We start from the raw sequence: 21,788 nt of genomic DNA, 5'->3' as shown, positions 1-21,788 counted from the left end.
TTCATCACAGAATAACTCTCACTCTTTTTCCGGGCTGTAGCGGCTGGTGTGGCGTGTGGAGAGAGGCTCCTGTATGTCTTTTGACTTCTCTGGTTTCTGTTCATCACTGTGAAGACAATACAGGCTGCGCACAGGAAGGATCCGACAGTATGGCGTTAAACCTGACTATTAACAGCAACAACCCGCCTCTAGGTGAGCTCCAGCTGCGGTCTGTTTGTTATTCCAGCTTCAATAAGCCCGTGAACCTGCACGCGCCCCGGGTGACAGCTCAGCAGCTAGCAAAACAAAACACCGCTCTAATTTTTCTCTGTATTTATATTCGTGTTATGCTTATTTTTGGAGCGACATGAAATTACTTAAATCGTACAATATAAAATAAAAATAAATCAGCAAAAAGTTTCCGACTATATCATAAAAAAAGTGTGTAAATTGGTCCATGATGTATCCTATTATATCCTGTTCATCTCCGCTCATCTAGTTGGTCTGCAGGAGCTCCGCCACGGCAGCTATCTTGCAGTCGTGGCGCTCTAAAAAGCCACAGATGTGGCCGTTTCCTGTAATTAGTAATGTGTAACGTTACTAAAATACTAACGTTACACATTATACACACACGGTCATTGTAGCTCCACATGCCATTTTGTTATTTACTGTAATCAGCTCTTTGAACTTGAAAGTAATACATCAGTAAGCACAGATTTCACTGTGGCACACACCGAGTGTCGGATCTCACTCTGAGTCTTGAACTGGCATTGAAGTCATAGTTATTGTATATGCCGTGATTTCCTGTTTAGATAATCTGTTAGCCTTCTTTGTCACATTGTACTTGATTCTACTTGATATTGCAATTCCAGTGGTTAATCCAGTGTTGCACTTGGATAATCTAAGGTAGTCACTATCTAAGCCAGTAGGTCAAACAGCGCCCTCTTTTGTCCTCAGAGGGAATTCAGCAGGCTGATGCAAGCACACTGAAATGTGTGACTTTAATGGGTCTGTGCATATTTGTTGAACTTTGATTTTGTTTTGTTTTATCTGATGCCATCTCTGTTTCTGGGAACTAGAAAAACTTGCTGTCTCGAGTTACAAAAAAATCTTTGATATGCAGAGATGACAGGAAAAGATAAAATATAATTAGACTGTTGGTAGCACTGGTTCTTTGCAGCAAGAAGATTTCTAGGTTCTCCTTATGAATGCATGGGTTCTTTCCATTATATCTATGTTTTTAAAAGTTTAGTTGGTTCTTTGTCATTTTGTAGAAGGTCCAAAGAGCTGCAGGTTTAACTCCAGATCTAGATTATTGTTTCTGATATCATTTATGAAGTGAGAATCTTGTTTTGCAGAGAGAAAATAATAATAATAACAAAAATACTGGTTCTACAGGAGCACTTTTGACTGCAGAGCATGTGAAGGACACTGTGCAGGTGTCTGTGGAGGAAGGGAAAGACAACAGCCTTCAAATCTCAGAGTAAGTGACATGTTTGATCTGTTATATGATTGTTCTTTATGGAAACTTGGTAACAAACACATAAAAAGTATTCCTACCCCTGTGGTAAAGTTTAAACTGTATGGGTATAATTTTAAAGCACTCTATCCGAACAGGCATGATTTGACAGAGCGGACAATGAACTGATTTGATCAACTAATGAAATTTTCTGTTTTTGAAGATTTAATTTTTGAACAATCTGGATTTTTTTTTCACCAATGCACTACTTGGGTTTTCAGAGTGATGATAACCTACCCTAGAATTACCATCTTGTTTGACAAGTTTGTTTTATTTCCTCTCTTTATTTCAACTTTGATTTCAGGTCAGGAATTATTGAAATAAGTTGTTTTTTTTTACAAGATATTATCTGTCATTTGTACCTTTAAAAACAAACAGAGATTGTATTGTTAAGCCACAAAATCAATATGTCTTTCTTTGTTTCTCTAGTTCAGTCCAGTTCAGTGACACCAACTCCATCAGCCGCTACCTGGCCCGGGTGGCCCCCGCCCTCGGCCTCTACGGAGCCAACCTGATGGAGCAGACTGAGGTCGGTACATTTAGATTGGGTGGAGGTGTTTCACACTCAATCTGAATTGACGACCTTTTAATGTGATCGGTGACTTCAGGTTGACCATTGGCTGGAGTTCAGCGCTCGCCGGGTGTGTGATCAGCCTGACCTGACGCTGGCGCTGGGTGACCTGGACAAGGCCCTGTCTTTGCGGACCTTCCTGGTCGGACACGCCCTCACCCTGGCTGATCTGTCTGTGTGGGCTGCCCTGAAAAGTAGCTGACATCCAGGTTTTGTCTTTTCCCCGTTATACATGTATGCTGCAGCAGCTCAGCTTGTGAATTTCTTTTCTCCGTAGATCAGAGCAGTTGGCCAAGTCAGAGCAAAGCTTTCCCTCACGTCAGCCGCTGGTTCTTCTTCCTGAACTCGCAGGTTCCCTTCTCTTCTGTGGGCAGCAAGTACGCCAGCAAGAAACCTGTGAAGAACAACTCCAATGTAAGACTTATTTCTGTTCTCTCTTAACCATGCATTGGTTATGCTTTCAGGTTTTACCCTTGCACACACTGCAAAAATACAAAATCTCACCAAGTATTTTTGGTCTTAGTACAGTTGAAATAATACTAAACTAACTTACAAGTAACATTTTAAGGTAAAATAGGAGTTTCTTTTAAGTAAATATTTCCCTAATATTGATTTAAAAAGTATTAGTTCCACAACAAGATGTTTTCACTTTTAAAATGGGGAAAATGTCTTGTTATAAATGAAGTAGTCTGCCAGTGCAGCTTAAAAAAGATCCTACAACTTGCTGAAACGTTATTTGTGGGTTAGTTCTGTTTTATTTAAACTGTACTAAAATATTTTCACTAGAAACCAGACTAAAAATTCTTGGTAAGATTTTGTGATTTTTGCACAAAATCACAAAAACAAAGCAAAGCATGACAATGTCATTTGTTCTGACTGGTTCTAATGGGTAATTTATCTTTAATGAACATGTTCCAGTCAGGTGAGAAGAAGCCAGATGTTGGGAAGTTTGTGGATTTGCCTGGAGCTGAGATGGGGAAGGTGGTAGTTCGATTCCCTCCTGAGGCCAGCGGGTAGGGCTGCACTTTTCATCTGCTCTGTTCTGATGAAGGTTGATTTCCATGTCTCCTGACTTGAACTGCCTCGGTGTCTCTCTGTGAGCAGGTACCTGCACATCGGCCACGCCAAAGCGGCCCTGCTGAACCAGCACTACCAGGTGACATTTAAAGGCAAGCTCATCATGCGCTTCGACGACACCAACCCGGAGAAGGAGAAGGAGGACTTTGAGAAGGTCTGGTACTGTCAGAATGTGAAATGATTGAGAATTAGTGACATTGTTTCTAATCAGTGTGTACAATACGTGGCATAGCAAAGCAGAGGATTTACCTCTGTGCTCTGTGTGTCGGTACTTCGCCTCAGGTTATCCTGGAAGACGTCGCCATGCTCCAGATCCATCCAGACCAGTTCACCTACACCAGCGACCATTTTCCTGTCATCATGCGGATGGCGGAGAAGCTTCTCGCCGAGGGCAAAGCCTACATCGACGACACCCCTCCTGAGCAGATGAAGCAGGAGAGGGAGCAGCGCACCGAGTCCCGATGCAGAAACAACAGTACGGCGTGCGGAGCTATCGCTGCGTCGCTTCAAATCAAAAAGCTCGCAAACTAACCGGCATGTTGCTCATCCACTCGCAGCTGTGGAGCAGAACATGAAGATGTGGGCCGAGATGAAGGCCGGGACCGAGTACGGTCAGAGCTGCTGCATGAGAGCCAAGATTGACATGAGCTCCAACAACGGCTGCTTGAGAGACCCCACCCTGTACCGATGCAAGAACGCCCCCCACCCGCGCACCGGAACGACCTACAAGTACGTGTCTTTCGTTTGAGAAACCGGTTTTGACTTTTTAGCTGCTTTTTGCACAGATTCACATCATGAATACTAAATAATGTATGTTGTATAAACAAGCAAACTTCAGAAATAAATAAAAGAAGCTTATAGATGGCTTTGAAAAACAAACAAAAAAGGACATCCTTGAAAAGTCTGAAAGTCACATATCTAAAATCAAGGCCTTAAAATGTCTTGAATTCATGAAAAATTGGGAGTTGGCCTAAGCACGGGTCTTACATGTTGTCATGGCAGGGCTATTTAATGTCGTATGTAGCTCTTTTTCTCGTGGTAATTTTCTGTCAGGCAAAAGTTTGTGCAGCTCACAGACATCATTGCGACACAAGGTGGTTGAGGCTTCTGCTAACTAGCTGCTAATATACCCTTGCTAGCTAACTAGCGTCTTTTGCATCTCACCAGCAAAAACATCTTATGAAAAGTGCAAATTTATCGACTGTTGACGTTCATCTTCGCCGCTGGCGAAGATGAACGTCATATCTGTTGCCTCCCATACGAGGTGAGGTGCATTCTGGGAATGAAGGTGGCATTAAAAAGGTCTTAAAAAGTCTTGCTGAAGCCTCCAGATACTTCAGATGCTCATATTGCATCTTTAAGCATTTGTTTCAACGTATTCATCAAGCCGTCATCACTCCCGCTTCCCTTTTCTTTCAGAGTCTACCCTACGTATGACTTTGCCTGCCCAATTGTGGACAGTCTGGAGGGGGTCACTCATGCTCTCAGGACCACCGAGTACCACGACCGTGACGAGCAGTTCTACTGGTTTATCGAAGCTCTGGGCATCAGGAAGCCCTACATCTGGGAGTACGCCAGGCTCAACCTCAACAACACAGTGCTGTCCAAACGGAAACTCACCTGGTTTGTCGACCAGGGATATGTGGACGGGTGGTAAGCTTATTCTGGTTAATATATCAGGACCTCATATACCGCACGCCGTACTGTTGTTTATGCTTTGGGACTTTCCCTCTATTTCTGTAGTTGTTTTTGACCTTTGCACCATCTTGTTTTCCAGGGACGATCCTCGCTTCCCTACTGTCAGAGGAGTGTTGAGGAGAGGAATGACTGTGGACGGTCTGAAGCAGTTCATAGCAGCCCAGGTATGTCCAGCTGTTACTGAAGGGAGAGACTGCTTCTTCATAGCACAGAAGGCCAGATCATAAGACATTACTGATGCGTTTCTAAAAGTATTGATCGTGGTTTAACGGCCACCAGTTTGTAAAATTTTGAACTGCAGATACCAATTTTATCCTGTTCCAAGTTCTCTTTCTGAACTATAATATCTAGGGGTTCACTGATAAATCCTTACTTTTAGAAACGCTGCGATTGGCCAATATTTACATGTAAATCCAGTCTTATCCACTCATCTTATCTACCTCTGCAAAGGTCTGAAAGCCAGAATACAACTTACAAAAAAATATCTTAAAAAATTAGATTTCATTTTAACCATTCCTTCTGTGAATTAACTTGGATTCAAAGTGGAAATAAATAGAAGCTGTAAGACATGCTTGTGGTGGGTTAACAACACTCTGAACTACGGAAACCCGGAAGAGTGCATTGGTGAAAAGAAAATCAAAATTTTCCCAAAATTAAATCTTAAAAACCAGAAAGTTTGATTAGTCAATAACAGCTATATATTATATTATATTATATTATATTATATTATATTATATTATATTATATTATATTATATTATATTAGCAGCATTAGGTTTTGCTTTCCTGATCCTTGAGCGGTCATTAATTATTAATATAGGGCGTGAGGTAATGTCACACTGCTGTGTGAGAGGAAAAACTGAAGCCTTTTGAAAACTAGCTGTAGCTTCTTATGTTAAAGAGCAGAGGGAAATATTATTCACTTAACATTGTTATATAAATTGACTAATCAGAATGTTTTCCCTCATCTTTTGTCCTCTCAGGGTGGATCGAGGTCAGTGGTGAACATGGAGTGGGACAAGATCTGGTCCTTCAATAAGAAGGTATTTATATTCACATCCATCTTACCTCAGTTTGTGTAGAAGCCAGTTCAGCTTTTCCACATCGCCTCAAACAAATACTCAAAATAGACTCCAATCATTACACTAACAAGTTATCTGTCAGTCATTATTATGATCATGCATTAATGTTTCACATGGACTGTTTGCTGCTCACTGTGGTTGCAGTCTGTCAGTCCTTCAGTTTGCCATTGGCTGGAATATTTGAGTAAAACTTATTACTGATATGGTGAAACCTAGACGCTTTAGCTAAATAAAATTTCAATTATTGTCCTTTTTGTGAACATGGCAGCCTTTTATGCATTATGATGAAGCAAGCTGATGTTAAAGGCTGAACTGAAACTACCACACGGCCTGTTTGCTCATCACTTATTAGCCTGCGTGTAAGAAAAACATTTTTAGGAGACAAACCTTCAGTCAGGTTTGTCCACAAATCATAAACGTACCTGGATCTGACGGCCTTTATTCTCCATAAATCACCTCCTTTTGTTTTACAACCAGCATGGCTTTTAGCTGCTTTTCTGTTTCATGCTTTCAGCTACCTACATGTCTTTTTCCCCTGCCTGCCCCTCGTTCTCTTCCTCATCTCTTTTATGTGCATCATTTCACTTCACACATCATCTTAAATATTTTTAACCGTGTTGCGTCTCTTTGTTAGCACTTGCAGCATGATCTTAAAACTGGGTAGGAAAAAAAAAGGACACTGATAAATTTTAAGCTCAGTTTTAATAAAATTATGTAAAAATTCTGAACGCGCACCGCAAACATGAAGCTCTACTTATTGTAAAGATGGCGGTTATATTCCAGCATAGATTGCTTAAAATAAACGCATAGACACGGCTAAACGCATCATGTCTGGTCCACATGCTCCACCTCTGCACTGTCCAGACGGTTGATGCTAAAACAAAAGGTTGCAAAATGCAAAGCACACCTTCAGAAATCTGCTTTTCTGCAGGACTCTTCATATTTTCACTTCAGTTCCATTCGTGTTATTTATTAAAGCGTTAATTTGCTACAAACTGCATCTCAAAAGACTTTACAGGAACATCAGATCCAATGCAAGTCATGTCATACAATATAATCCAATCATTTCAGATTCAGATCCATTAAAATGCAGCGCGATGTAATTAAAACCTGGGAAAACTCAACCAACTTCATTTAATCACTGACCCTGCAGGAATCCCTCATCTTAACCAAGCACATGGTGACGGTGGGAGGGAATACTCTGTTTTCTGTTGGGGTTTTCTTTTTCCCAATGTGTAAATTTTAGAGAGTCGTGTGGTAAATATGAAATAATTGTGATCGCTGTTGTAATAATGTGGCACTGAGGGTTCCTGTTATCATTCAACTCCAATGGCAGTCCGCTGCCTCTTGCTGGTGTGTTTTTTTTGGAGTTGTACGTCTGTTTCTCTGGGATTTTTGTTGCTCAGCTGATATTATTTCACTCTTCACCTCAGCCGCTTTCTCTCAGTTTCTACCATACTCTCTGGCTGCTCTTGTCGGGGTTTTTTTCAAATTATTTTACTTTGACAATTTGCTGTTGTGTTGCTGAGGAGAAATGAAAAGCTTCATCAACATCACAGTCTGTTTTCTTTTTTCTTTTTTTTCTTTTTTAAATGATGTTTGAAGAGGAGTAAAAGGCACAAAATCCAGGAAACAAAAACAGGAACCCGCAAAACCAAGTGAAAAGTACATTATGTGCCAATGTGTCTGCCTCTTTTCCTTTCTCTGTTCCTCCCTCTTTGTACCTGACATTCAACAAACATCTCACTCTTCTGTTTCCAAGCTGCCCGTTAGCTGTCTGAAGGTACTCCTCCACCACGTCCTCCTCCTCCTCTTCCTCATTCTGACCCACCCTGCTTCTGTCATGCGCTGCAGTCGTTCACCAGCCAAACCAACGCTTAGGAGCATCGACAAGCAAAACGATAGATCCATGTTATGAGCTCCTCCTAGAGATTAATAGTGACAGTATTTACAGGTTTATTGTTTGTCTCAGTTAAACTAAATGGCCTCCCAACCCATTCATCCCTTTGTCGTTCTCCCCATCCATTGTTCATCTTTCACCCTTTGTTCTCAGCTGTTTGGAAACAACCTTTGACATATTTACCATGCAGCAAAGCACATTTTACTACATTCTAAGATCCTGCCTACTCATCTTTGAGCTATTTATTAAAATTACAAGGAAATGAAGGTACGAACAATGTTGAGATATGAAATACTTTAGCTTTTTATTATGACAGAAAATGGCAAAAAATAGTTAGAACTTTTTAAATGATTTTGTTGGATAATGTAGAGGAAACATTCATTTAATGGCCTGTTTGAAGTTTGTCCTTTCTGAAAACAGCCGGCGTCTTGGATTGATTTTTCTGCTTTGATTGACCCTGACCGATGGGGAGAAAAAAACACTACAGCCTAGTGGGCCTAAATTGTATTGACAATGAACCTCTTCAGTGTGGAAGTTGTTACTGACTGAAGATTTCGAGTTAGCCATCTATGTTTTAACAACAGAGAGTGAGCCTCCAGGAGTTACAAAGGAGGCTGAATGGAGTGAAGGGTTTAAAAATGCTAACTGCGCCATTTGCTAACAGATCTAATTACTAACTGTGCTAATTGCTAATACAAGATTCTAAGGGCAATTAACTTTTCAACTTTAAATGATGTTTTCTTTACTTAAAAGTTTGAGTAAAAGATTACTTAAACTATAATAGCCGAAACTGGCTAAAATTGGTCTTGGTAGGTCAAATCTTAAACACCAGAGTTGAAGAATCAGTTGCGATACTGTGATTCTGCTTCTTTAGCGTCTTTTTCATTAATCGCTTCAGCTTCTTTGTCGCGTGGTGTGTCTGACACATTGTTACAGCTAGATTGTTGGCTGTTTGTGTAAACAAGCTGGCTAAATAGGAAAATTTGAGCTGACCCTTAGGTGAACATGATCCACTCATGAAATCAGTTTTTCTTTATTTTTCTGTTTTGTTGCTCACACTCTGCATTTGTTTCTTTCTGAGCTTGGCAGGCTTTCTTTGGGTTTATTTTACAAATCACTATTTGCTTCTTTGCCCTTTTTGTTTGTCAGATATTTTTTAATGTCAGTATGTTCATGTGGCTCTTACTGACCCGTGGATCTCTTCTCTGTGTTGCCATGTCAGGTTATTGACCCTGTAGCTCCCAGGTTCACAGCTCTGTCCAGCTCCTATGTGGTTCCGGTTTCAGTCCCAGAGGCAACAGAGGAGATGAAGGAGGTGGCCAAGCATCCCAAGGTTAGTAGGTTTATTGTCCTTAATCTTCTTGGGGTTGAGCAATCGACCAATATATACATGAAAACCAGTCTTATCTACATCTGCAAAGGTCTTGCTTAGTGATGTTGTTGTAAAATATGGCAACATTTCACACACACAAAAAAATCTGCATCGGTTGGAACTGGCAGGTCTGGTTTTTTAAAGATTATTGATCGGTCAGAAAACTGCAATGGGTGCCCACCTATTTACCTGCATTCAGATTTGAATATTATTTGATATGTGTAGTCGTATAAGGCATTTATAATTATTGCGAAAAATGTCTTGTCATAAAACGAATTTTGATTTATTGTTGTCAATAAACTTTAATTAATAATTAAAACAAACAACAAAGCTGACAGTATTTTTTTACTATTTATTTTTACTATATATTGGGAGCATAAACAAATATCTGAATTTGAAAATATGATTAAATGTAATTACTTTGTACAGTTGAGTGACATAAGTCACACTTTGTGGCATTTCAAAAGGAACTACTTTTCATGATCAGTACTTGCTGCACCATGCAGTTACCTAAAAAAATAAGCAATAGATAGTTTCTATAATCATATTTATCAGTATCACAAAATACTCTGATAAAATCCTATGTCCATATCGCCCAGTCCTAATTTGTAGTTTTTAGGTTTTTTTTTTTAACCTTTTTGGACAGGACTTTTAGCCACTTAGTTTCAGTTCAGTACTTGACTATTTAAGGCGTTCACTGACTTAGAGCAAACCTCACCGAGCTCAATATTAACCCTCCTACAGAACGAAGAGGTCGGCTTGAAGGAAGTTTGGTACGGACCTCGCGTTCTGATTGAAGGAGCCGATGCCGAGACTTTGACAGAAGGAGAGACAGTCACTTTCATCAACTGGGGCAACCTCATCATCACGAAGATCAACAAGTACGTCCGGCTGGTTCACATTAACCCCGCGTATCCGTACACGAAAGCTGTGTGTCCTTGTCCTCATCTCCTCTCCCGTCACTCAGAGCGCCAGACAGTAAAGTGGCGTCCATTGAGGCTCGCCTGGACCTGGACAACAAGGACTACAAGAAGACAACTAAGATCACCTGGCTGGCTGAAACGAGCAGCGCCCCTCTGCTGCCCGTCATCTGCGTCAACTACCAGCATCTCATCACTAAAGCCGTCATCACCAAAGACGACGACTTCAAAGAGTACATCAACAAAAACAGCAAGGTGGGTGTGCACTGTATGGAGTTCCCCGTTTCTGTTTACGTTTCTGCAAGCTCCTCTTGTTGACCGCCTCTCTCTCTCTCAGCTGGAGGAGAAGATGCTAGGAGATCCGTGTCTGAAGAGCCTGAAGAAAGGAGACATCATCCAGCTCCAGAGGCGGGGCTTCTACATCTGCGATCAGCCGTACGAGCCAATCAGGTGAAGGATCGTTACCGTGTCGCTTTGCCACACTGCTACGACATCCCGCTCTTCTTTTGGGGAGATGACTGTGTTTCTGTTTAAAGTCCCAACAGCTGCAAGGAGAGTCCCTGTGTTCTCTTCTACATCCCTGATGGACACACCAAGGAGATGCCGACGGCCGGGTCAAAGGACAAAAGCAAGAGCCAGGCCTCCAGCAACACAGTGAGTGTTTTAGGAGAAGAATCTTCAGGTTTTCATTTAAACTCTGCGCGATGTGTAGGGAAGAAAAAAACATCGCCAGGCACTAGCAGGAACTTTGTTATGCTGGACCAACCAGTTCTTCCAAGGCTGGATAAGCAGGAAAGGCTGAAGCTTACAGATGTCAGTCACATGTCTTTGACGTCGCTCTGAGTGAAGGTTGTGAAATGAAACTGTAGAATAGAAAAGAACAAACAGCCTTTATTGTCCCGCAAACAGGAAATTCAGCTGTAACGTCTCCGAAAAATTCACAGAAAAAATTCTTAGTGTCTAAAGAAATAAAAAAAAAAAAGAACAAGATTACTGTAACAACAGTTATGGTATACTGTACAAGATTCTACCAAGAAATACTTAGAAATAGGCATATTGAACATGTACATGTGTATTAAACATTTAAAAAAATTAGACTTCTCACATCTGCAGAAAAACAGATGTGCAACAGCAATGGAAATATTATTTTAAAATGAGTAAGAAGTGAAGCAGAAAGACGTACATGAATAAATATAGATAAAATGGCGTGTACAAACAAGTGTTGTGTATTGTTGTTCATATCGGTCAGTGATGAAAACGTAGCCCCACTTCCACTTCATGCCACTGGCGACACTCAGAAGCTCTGAATCTGTTAATGTGTCAGAAAACTAATTTTTTTTTAATTCATTCATTCATCAGGCTTCTTGAGTTCAGTAAAATCTAATTTCTCTGCTAGGCTTTTTTTTGTTTTTTTAAACATGTCGTCTGACCAATTTGGACAAATACAAAAAAACAGAACCTCATAATTTCTCTGAAAAAAGTATGGTGAATTAATTTCCTGTTTTCTGTCTTGGTTTCTTAGCCTGCTAAGGTTACCAAAGCTCCTTCCAGCTCTGTCTCTGCTCCTTCTCCGACCCCCGCCTCAGCCTCGGCAACTGACCTTTTCTCAAGCGTCGTAGCTCAAGGTGAAGCTGTCCGCAACCTAAAGGCTGCCAAAGCCTCCAAGGAGGAAGTCGATAAGGCCGTCCAGCAGCTCCTCTCTCTGAAGGTATTCCTGCTTTGCCTGAAAGAACTGGAAGTGAAGGAGTCAGATAATATGGCTACATCTCAACTTTTTAACCATCTCTGTTGCAGGCTCAGTTTAAACAGCAGACAGGTGTAGACTACAAGCCAGGCATGGCTCCACCCACCTCCGCTCCAGCCACACCCGCTGCATCTGCCCCAGCGGTGCCGGCACCAGAGGCCACCGCCTGTCCGTACACCCGTGTTTCCCAGCAGGGGGAGCTGGTGAGGAAACTGAAAGCAGAGAAAGCACCAAAGGTACGAAATGTTAATTATTAACCCACGATCATCTGTCTGCCGGTCACCGCTCACACCACCCATCATTTCTTCCATCCAGACGGATTTGTCCTACGTTTTCCTCGTTGCATGTTCAGCCGTCCAGTTTCATCTTTTTCTGCTCGTTCCTCATTGCTTCCGCTTCCGTTCATCTCTCTGTCGCGTTTGCATGAGAGTGAAGTTGAGTCATGAACAGCCATAACTCTAGATCCCTTTACTGATGGTACCAGGACCAGATTGATGCTGCAGTGAAGCAGCTCCTGGCTCTCAAGGCGGAGTTCAAAGCGATCACTGGTCAGGATTACAAACCGGGGATAGGCGCGCCCACTTCCTCTGCCACCACCACTGTGACTTCCTCCTCCTCTTCTTCTTCCTCTTCATCCTCCTCTTCTTCTACTGGCCTGTATGAGCGTGTCGCACTTCAGGGGGAAGTTGTGAGGAAACTGAAGTCTGAAAAAGCCTCCAAGGTATTCAGAGAGACAGTACTGAATTCTGTATCAAAATAACATGGATAAAGCATGCTTAAGAGACGTTTCCATAGGAACAAAAACAAACATAACTTTTTTACAGGCAGAATCAACAATCCATGTGTTCATGCTGTCAAAAGTTGATTCTATAACTTTTCAGATGAGATGAGAGAATAAATGTCTATCATTACAGTTTCTCATGAGAAGCGGCTTTGTTTTTAGTATGTTCAGGTTTTTGCTTCATCTTAAAATCCCAGCTCCAATGGATACAAATGTTTAACACAGGGAGTCGGTGCATCGTGTCTTAAAGTCATTAAGGAAAAGTAAGTTGGCCTAAATACGGTAATGACAGATCCTAACTTTAGTTGTGACAGGACTATTTAATCTTAGATTCTCATGTAAGTAGTTTTTTTCTCGGAGGACTTTGCTGTCAGGTGATGGTTTGAGTCCTGTGCGAACATCTTCAATGCGTTCTGTGACTCAAGGCAGTTAAAGCTGCCACTAACTAGCTGATATGCCCTTGCTAGCTAGCTTTTTGCATCTAAGTGCAAATTTATCACCAGTTAGCTGGATGACGTATGTAAATGACTTCCAGTGCACATGTATGCCTGTTGATAAAGTGCCTTATCACGATATTTGGTATGAATTGGTTGCAGAAACTCAATTGTAATGAATAACAACTCCGGAAGGATCAGTTTCCAAATAATGTCCCTGAACCAGGCACTCAGTTTGAGACAGAGAAATATGTGGAACTGAAGTTTGCTCGTTGGCGTTGCTGCAGGACAAGATTGATGCAGCGGTGAAGCAGCTGCTCGCCCTGAAAGAAGAGTACAAACAGGCCACAGGGCAGGACTACAAGCCAGGAGCAGGCCCCGCCCCCAGCCCCACCCAGAAGACCGCTGCCCCGACCCAGAACAGCACCAGCCCCTCTCCCGCCGCCGCCACCGGCCTCTATGGGAAGGTAGCTGAACAAGGAGAGCTGGTCAGGAAGCTGAAGACTGAAAAAGCCCCCAAAGTAAGATTCACCCTCCTTTAATCGACAGTAATGCTTGAACTGTTTTACATTTTGTGACGTCGGATCCACAAAATTAAATCAGTGAAGATTTTATTTGATAAGCAATGACCAAGACGAAGTGATGAGGAACTAGAAGGGAAGGAAAACGATGCATGCTTTTAAAAATGTTGAGAAATACATATATAAAGTTGCAGCATGTTTTTTTTTGTGCCTTATTTTATCTGAGTCTAGGGCTGCAATTAATGCTTAATTAAGACCATTAATCAATTAATTGGATAAAAAAAAACCCTGAGATATTCTGCAGAATTCTTACGTCTATCAGAATATTAGAAATGCATTAAAAGATACAAATAAAATAAAAATTATATCGCATAAAATACAATAGCAGCATTTCATTGGTGTATGCTTAATCATTTGTAGCAACGGATTCATCTGCAGCTAAAAAAAACATTTAAAATCTCAGGCCTTTCTGCTTGACTTAACATCAATACAGTGAAGGGATAATCTGCGTATTTTTTGGATTATCCAATTAATTGGATAACAAAAGGTACTTAGCAGGTGCCTTTTTTTTTCTTTTTACAGAATATGAACCATTTATTAAATATTTTTTTAGTACATCTGGTAGATGCAGATGGAAACGATTTTCCAGTCAGGCAAAAACTGCGACCCACAAAATTAAAATCCTCTCATAGAAACATTAGAAACAACACAAAGTATTCATCTTTTAGTACTATATAAAAACAAAGAGGGACCTGAATCATGTGGGATTCAGACTAATCACGTGAGAACAGACTAATCCCAAACTGCACAAAAAATGTTTCACTTTTGGATCTACAATCATTTACATATTAATTTCTTCCAAAGAAAATATTTTATTTGTTTAAATATTTCAGGACAAAGATTCAAATGAAAGTTTCTTGTAATTGTAGTCTTTAATTTTTTTGGCCCTCGAGAAATGTTGAGTCGACTTTGACCCAAGTTGCTAGAAGTTTGGACAGCCTGGTAAGCCTGTGATGTTTCGTCAGGATCAGGTGGACGCTGCTGTGAAGCAGCTGCTGGCTCTGAAGGCAGAGTACAAGCAGCAGACTGGACAGGAGTACAAGCCGGGCCTACAGGCCCCAGCCGGCCCGGCTCAGACTGGTGCCCAGTCCAGCACGCCACCGCAGGCTCAGGAACTCTACGCACAGGTGGCCCAGCAGGGGGAGCTGGTGAGGAAACTGAAGACTGAGAAGGCCTCTAAGGTAAGACAGCCACCTGTTATTTTCACAATCAAATTAAAATAAATGAGAAAATGTAACGCTGCTGCCACGTTTTAGGAGCAGGTGGATGAAGCCGTGAAGACTCTGCTGGACCTGAAGGGAAAGTACAAGTCTCTGACCGGAGAGGACTACAAACCGGTGGCTGCTGCTGGAGCCGCCGGAGGAGAGGACAAGAACCGCAAGGAGAGGGAGAACAAGTCGGAGAAACAGGGAGGAGGAGGAGGAGGGAAGAAGGGAAAAGGAGACAAGGGAGGTCAAGGAAAGGAGTCGTCAGGAGGCGGAGCGGGTGGAGGAGAGGGCCAAGGCCCCAAGAAGCAGACACGGTGAGAGGCCAGCCATGACTGGAGGAAGGCGAAGCTGTAGCAGCCGTCTTCCGTTTCAGCTTTCAAAACGCGTTCGAGATAGACCTGAACTTCACACTGGAGAGCTTTGGTCTGAGTTTAGCTACATTCTGGTTTAAATATATTACTTTTTAGGAAAACGAGGAACAAAATGTTCTTTTTACTTCTCATATCTACTGGTGCTGTTTTCAACAGAAATCATTGTGGTTTAGGGAAATGGATGTGCGGCAGACGTGTCGGCACACACTGCTAGTTCAAAGCTGCTTGTTCTTCTGGCTGTCTGTAATTATGTGGTGGTGAAGTTGGAAGGTCTCGGCCAATAAAAAGCCTGAATGCTGAGTCACTTTGTCGGTCCTGAGCGTGGTGTTGGTATGAATGGACTCTGACGGGTTTAGAGCACTCCTGTAGAGCAGTGTGGAAACGATGACACAAGACGGATCTGTTGAGAAAAGCGCACGCCGCTGTGAGTCAGCCACTCTGGAGGGATTTTCTGTCGGTGGTGAGTCAGAACTGTTTCAGTCCAAACCTGCATCGTCCTTGCTTGCTGTCTGCTGTCAGCCTCCAGATTACAGGCTTTTGTTGTCTTCCTGCGCTACTAATTCTGGATTGTCTCAGTGCAGACGCACCGATCAGATTTTGATTTCCCTTCTTTTTTTAAGTTCCAACCTGCAGCCGGATCCAATTTCTCCTAAAGAACTATGTTGGTCAACAGCAGTCACAGCTCCATTTTTCCAGTTTTCTTATCATGAGTTGTCATTATTTATATTACAAGCAGAGGCAAGGTCACACTGTGTGAGAGAATACTCTGTTTCACAGTGGGTTTCACTATTATTTAAAGACAAAATTATTACAGAGGCAATATTTTTAAATTGGCGTTACCATGCTATGCTAATAATTCAGTTCCTACAGAACTTTGCAGTTTTTGTGATCTAAAAAATTCTTTAGAGATATTTTCAAGAAGCCTTTCATAAAATCTAATGAACAAGAGAGTATGGTGGAGGGTGGTAAAGGTTTTAGGATAAAAAAAAAAGTTTTAAGATGTGACAAGTAAAAAACAACAACAATTTGTTCCTCAAAAACTACTAAAAATTGACAGACTGGTTTTATTTTGTCAGTTTGCTGCGGATGACTAACTTGCTTTGAGTGGCATCGTTTTCTGGACTGAAAAGTGCATCATGGGGTTGCTTAACGTAATGCACATGTAAAAGTGTGTGTGTTTAACCCGATAACCACATCCTTTAATCTAACAAATAAACTATTCCTTAAAAATGAAATAATTGACAGAAGGTACTGTGTATAATTTTTTTAAAGCTTTTTTTTCCCCTCTCAGGTTGGGTCTGGAAGCCAAGAAAGAGGAGAACCTTGCAGATTGGTACTCTCAGGTGAGTCATTCTCACTCCACATTACTTTCAATCTGCTTGAATAAAAGTCCAAAATATATATGTATTTTTTTTGGTTGCCCTTTCAGGTCATCACCAAGGCGGAGATGATCGAGTATTACGACGTGAGCGGCTGCTACGTGCTGCGGCCGTGGGCCTACTCCATCTGGGAGGCAATTAAAGACTTCTTTGACAGGGAAATTAAGAAGTTGGGTGTAGAGAACTGCTACTTCCCCATGTTTGTCTCCCAAGCTGCCTTGGAGAAGGAAAAGTCTCACATTGCAGATTTCGCTCCCGAGGTAAGTCAGCACACCGAGGGAACGGATCAGAAGTACAACCAGTATTCTTACTTGAAACGGACTCTGTGAAGATGATTGGTTAATATAGCGTGGATTAGGATTGTTGTATTGTCCCTTTAAAGCAGTTATGATGCTTGATGTGCCTGTAATCACTGTGGTTTGTTGTTGTCAGGTTGCCTGGGTAACCCGTTCAGGAAAAACCGAGCTGGCTGAGCCCATCGCTGTCAGACCCACCAGTGAGACAGGTCTGTCCAAACACCTTCTGTTTGACTTGTTCTGGATTTTTACATTTACATTTCTTATGGTAAATTAAATAAATTCAGAATTACAGATGCAACTTAAGTAAAAACAGAAAGAAAGTGAAGAATATAAACACAAATATAAGCCAGAGAGATGAACTGGAAAAGGCATTGCATTATGTTGAGGCATCCATCATTTCAATAGATGGAGCCAATGAATCTTGGTAATAAGATACAAACTAGAATCGAGTGGCGTTGTTTTAAATGTTTTATTTTTGTTCATTTCACACAAACATTCTAAATTATATCCTGTCATATATTGTATGTTATATTTTTCCACCAGTTATTCAAGTGTTTGAAAAATAAGTTTATCCTTAAAGGGACAGATTTATGTAAAATTGACTTTTTTGTGCTTTACATCTTGTTATAATGTCATTTCCATTCAAAAACCTACCTGGAGTGCTGCTTTTACATGGACTTTGGTTGTCCATGTATAGGTTTTGCAGCTGAGTAGCATTTTTATTTTACTGTGCTATAAAATGACACTATGTGCCTGGAAAACACATAATAATGCCCCTTTAAATAGTTATTTTCTGATTTTGCAAATATCTACAACTTTCTGATTCTGAAAAAGTTCCATGTTTTTAATGAACCTGCTGCTGTGTTGATACTGGATCCATGTTCCCTTTGTTTCATATCAGTGATGTATCCTGCCTACGCTAAATGGGTCCAGTCCCACAGGGATCTGCCGATCAAACTCAACCAGTGGTGTAACGTTGTGGTTAGTAAATAAAATTCACCCTCCTCCCATTACCTTTCTTTACATAAGAATTACAAGTTGATTAGTGCACAGATCTTTGCTTTTTTTTATTTTTTATCTCTCCATTGTGTCTCATAATTTCAGAGGTGGGAGTTCAAACACCCGCAGCCCTTCCTCAGGACACGAGAGTTCCTGTGGCAAGAGGGACACACGGCGTTTGCAACAAAGGAGGAGGCAGCCGAGGAGGTACCACACCTTCACACCTCCTTAACCACTCCATCCTGTAGAGATTGGTTGATTGTTTGTTTTGTCTTTGGTTGTCCATGTGTAGGTTTTGCAGATCCTGGATCTGTATGCCAGGGTGTATGAAGAGCTGATGGCCATCCCAGTGGTGAAGGGAAGGAAGACCGAGAAGGAGAAGTTTGCTGGAGGAGATTACACCACCACGGTGGAGGCGTTCATCTCCGCCAGCCACCGAGCCATTCAGGTAGTGATAATATTAATAATACACTTATTTGATTTCCACCTTTCAAAACCGCTCTTTACATTACAGAGAAAACTCCAATTTCATGAAATACAGAATAAAAATGTAGTCAAACATCAGGTAACACACCAGGGTGTCTGTCTGACCTTTTCATGCCATCTCATTAAGAATGAAAATATAAAATTATTTATACAAATATAAAACGACACATTTCCCAGGAAACGTCAGATTACAAATACATGACATTCTTAGTTTTATGGCAGCTGAATAAGCTTCGCGAAACCCCAGGATAAGATCATATTGATAAATACGACACATTTTGGGTGATGGGAAGGACAGAAACAAGGAGAATAAGGACAACATTTTAAGCTGTTTATTCCCTCAGTTGCCTTGGGGAATGTCTCTGGGAAATAAATAACGATGGAAATAGACTGCTGACAGGAACACAGTGGGGAATATCAGGAGTGGATAATGCGTTTCCCAGAAACACGGCTCATTCCTGTCCTGCGGCGTATTTATGCATTCTGGAAACCGTTTCAACTCCCCACGGCGAATCGTAAAGTATTTATCAATATTTTTCTAATCTCCACAGGGTGCTACATCCCACCATCTGGGTCAGAACTTCTCCAAGATGTTTGAGATTGCTTTCGAGGACCCCAAGAAGCCGGGCGAGAAGCAGCTGGCCTTCCAGAACTCCTGGGGCATCACAACCAGGACCATCGGCGTGCTCACCATGGTTCACGGGGACAACATGGGACTCGTCCTTCCACCCAGGGTGGCCTGCCTGCAGGTGCGCTCACACGGATACAGACAAATCAGAACAAACAAACAAAAAAAATCTGAATCGACCTGAAAACTGCCATCAGCGCACCCCTTTGCTCTCATAGACACAAAATGCACTCGAGACATCAACTTTTTTTAGACTCCTAAAATAAAATATGCTAAATGTTCTCCTGTTTTCAGGTTGTCATCATTCCATGTGGGATCACTGCGTCCCTGCCGGAGCAGGACAAGGAGGCCCTGTTGGCTCAGTGCTCCAAATACCTGAGCAGGCTGCTGGACGCCGGCGTCAGGGTGAAGAGCGACACGCGAGACAACTACTCTCCAGGATGGAAGTTCAACCACTGGGAGCTAAAGGTCTTCCTTCCTTCTGTGTAGATTTTAACTTGAAGGTGGTTAAAAAAAAAAAAGAAAGAAAACATAAAATCAAGTATTCAGTCTGGAAAGTGTAAAGGATCAAGTCGTTGAATATTTTACAAGGTCAGCCACTTTTAATTACGTTCCGCTGGTGTTTATTTTTTATTTTTTCCTGTTTGTTTTATGTAGGGAGTCCCCATCCGTCTGGAAGTGGGGCCCAAAGACATGCAGCAGAAGCAGTGTGTCGCAGTGAGGAGAGACACGGGCGCCAAGGTGACGATCCCAGAGGCTGAGGTGGAGAAAAGACTGCTGGGCATGTTGGAGGACATCCAGAACAACCTGTTTAAGAAGTAAGCAGCACGGTGTGGATGACCGTCATCCAGCTTTCACCTGAACATGATGGCACAGAGTTGTTGTGTTAGTCTGGGCTCAAAAAATGAATAACTGCCTGCTAGGAGTAAAATATTTCAACAGTAGAAGATTATCAATATTCATAAAAATGTCTTTAATGTGACCGTCAGAGCTTCAGACGACCTGAAGTCCCACATGGTGGCTGTAGACACGATGGAGGCGTTCCAGAAAGAGTTGGACCAGGGCAAGGTTAGTCCCTCTCATCATACCACAGATTCTGCTTTAGCTCTCATGGACTAAATGGGTAGAACCCATTTAGGTTTTTTCTAAGAAGTGCATTGCCACATATTACTTCCTGTCTATTCATTCATTGGTTCTTCCATTCACCATCCATCCTCCCATTTGTCTTTCCATTATCTGTCTGTCTTTCCATTTATCCACTCCTTTTTTTCCTTTCCTCCCCCCCCTAGCCTTTCAGGTTACAAAATCAAGCATTTTAAAATCTCTTGAAAATGAATGAATTTCCATTAGGCGTTTTAAAGCTTCAGAAAGTGCTTGACTTCTGTGTAAACCTCTTGATATTCAGACTGCAGTTTTGTGATAAAGTGTGATCTAATGCTTGATTGAATGCCCTGATTTGGAAAACGTTATTTACAGTTGAAACCAGATATTTACATACACCTAATAAAAACGTCTCTTTTCTTAGTGTGTGACATCTGTGTTCTTTTCCATAGATTGTTCAGATTCCTTTCTGTGGAGGAATTGAATGTGAGGACTGGATCAAGAAGACCACTGCCAAGTACGGCCGACATATTTAAAACATTCTGTGTTTATAACAAGAACTTAGTTGATTTCTGCTGGATCATTTACTGATTATTGTGATTTATTTTTTCAACAGGGACCAGGACCTGGAGCCCGGAGCTCCGTCAATGGGAGCTAAAAGCCTGTGCATCCCCTTCTCTCCCATTAAAACCCTTCAGCCAGGTCAGATGTGCGTCAGCGGCAAGGAGCCTGCACAGTTCTACACTTTGTTTGGACGCAGCTACTAAACATCTGCTCCTTCAAAATGGCTTCCTGCTAGAAAAAGGGCTGCCCCACATTCTTTAACATGTCTAACCTATGTGAGGAGGCTGACTTGTGCGTTTCAAATTTAAAATATGTATGTTTATTTTATTTTATTTTTTACATGTTGTGAGATGATCGAAGGGAAATTAGGGGTCCAGGAATTGTTTACTCTTAGAATTTGGTTATAATCCTTTAAAACAATGGCAGTCCTGGTCACAGCCCAGGCTTTCTAACAGGCAGAATGGTTGCTCTCTCTGAGGTATTTTCTTGAATAAAACTGTAATCAATGTCATAGTTTTGGTCATAACTTCTCTGTCTATTTGGTTTGGGGTTTTCGAAATCTGAAAAACACTAAAAATGGCAAGTAGCAATGAAATTTTACTCTCCACTTCTATCAGAGGAAAAGCCTGCCAACTCTCACTCACAGATGAACTGTCTCAGGAACTTGGTGAGTATTAAGACTTGCGGTGGGTGTGTAATTCTCACAGGTGTGTCAGCTTTGCTGTTTATCCAGTTCCATCGTGTTGGCTCATTGTGATCTTCTGAAGCCTACAGAATGTGTAACTATGGTGAAATACCAATATAGTGTAAAGTCAATGATGTCGCTGCCTACCACTTTTATCCCACAAAATATCTTTGCAGTCTGTACAATAAACCAATTTCCACTGCAAACTGGTCTGTGCTGTTTGAGTTGGGGTTCATCTTAATGGGACCTATGATTGTATTAGAAAACCAAAACAGATTGAACAACTGATTATAATAATCTAAGGTTTGGGAAAACAAGAGAGTCCTGAATCTTGGAAAAATACATCTACATAAATGTACAATATTTGTGCTATGTATTGAGTGGCAGACATGGCTTTTGATGTGGACAATG

The 21,788-nt window shown here is 41.5% G+C and overlaps 1 protein-coding gene across 2 annotated transcripts; it reads left to right on the top strand.

Moving 5' to 3' along the window:
• The first annotated feature begins 16 nt into the window (after nt 1-16).
• eprs1 (glutamyl-prolyl-tRNA synthetase 1) lies at nt 17-21,583 on the top strand. Of its 2 annotated transcripts, XM_088004125.1 has the most exons (35): nt 17-192; nt 1,378-1,462; nt 1,928-2,027; nt 2,107-2,263; nt 2,347-2,483; nt 2,988-3,082; nt 3,174-3,300; nt 3,429-3,621; nt 3,704-3,875; nt 4,566-4,799; nt 4,924-5,008; nt 5,827-5,886; nt 9,048-9,158; nt 9,942-10,078; nt 10,165-10,372; nt 10,455-10,567; nt 10,654-10,771; nt 11,640-11,825; nt 11,912-12,097; nt 12,346-12,582; nt 13,364-13,597; nt 14,623-14,838; nt 14,914-15,179; nt 16,528-16,579; nt 16,666-16,875; nt 17,048-17,120; nt 17,816-17,895; nt 18,019-18,120; nt 18,206-18,361; nt 18,951-19,148; nt 19,322-19,495; nt 19,685-19,845; nt 20,017-20,095; nt 20,581-20,645; nt 20,745-21,583. In XM_088004125.1, exons 1-35 carry the CDS (start codon nt 150-152, stop codon nt 20,893-20,895), a joined length of 5,001 nt encoding a protein of 1,666 aa, XP_087860251.1. In that variant the 5' UTR covers nt 17-149; the 3' UTR covers nt 20,896-21,583. The 2 variants fall into 2 exon arrangements, with proteins under 2 accessions (XP_087860251.1, XP_087860252.1); XM_088004126.1 differs by lacking the exon at nt 12,346-12,582 and having other exon boundaries at nt 18-192.
• Nucleotides 21,584-21,788: the final 205 nt, after the last annotated feature.

The sequence above is a fragment of the Poecilia mexicana genome, unplaced genomic scaffold (genome assembly GCF_051168715.1).
Source record: "Poecilia mexicana isolate PSO_F unplaced genomic scaffold, ASM5116871v1 scaffold_3, whole genome shotgun sequence".
NCBI classification, from domain to species: domain Eukaryota; kingdom Metazoa; phylum Chordata; class Actinopteri; order Cyprinodontiformes; family Poeciliidae; genus Poecilia; species Poecilia mexicana.
Note: the sequence above shows the minus strand (reverse complement) of the source record. Positions and strands in the feature narration are given on the sequence as shown.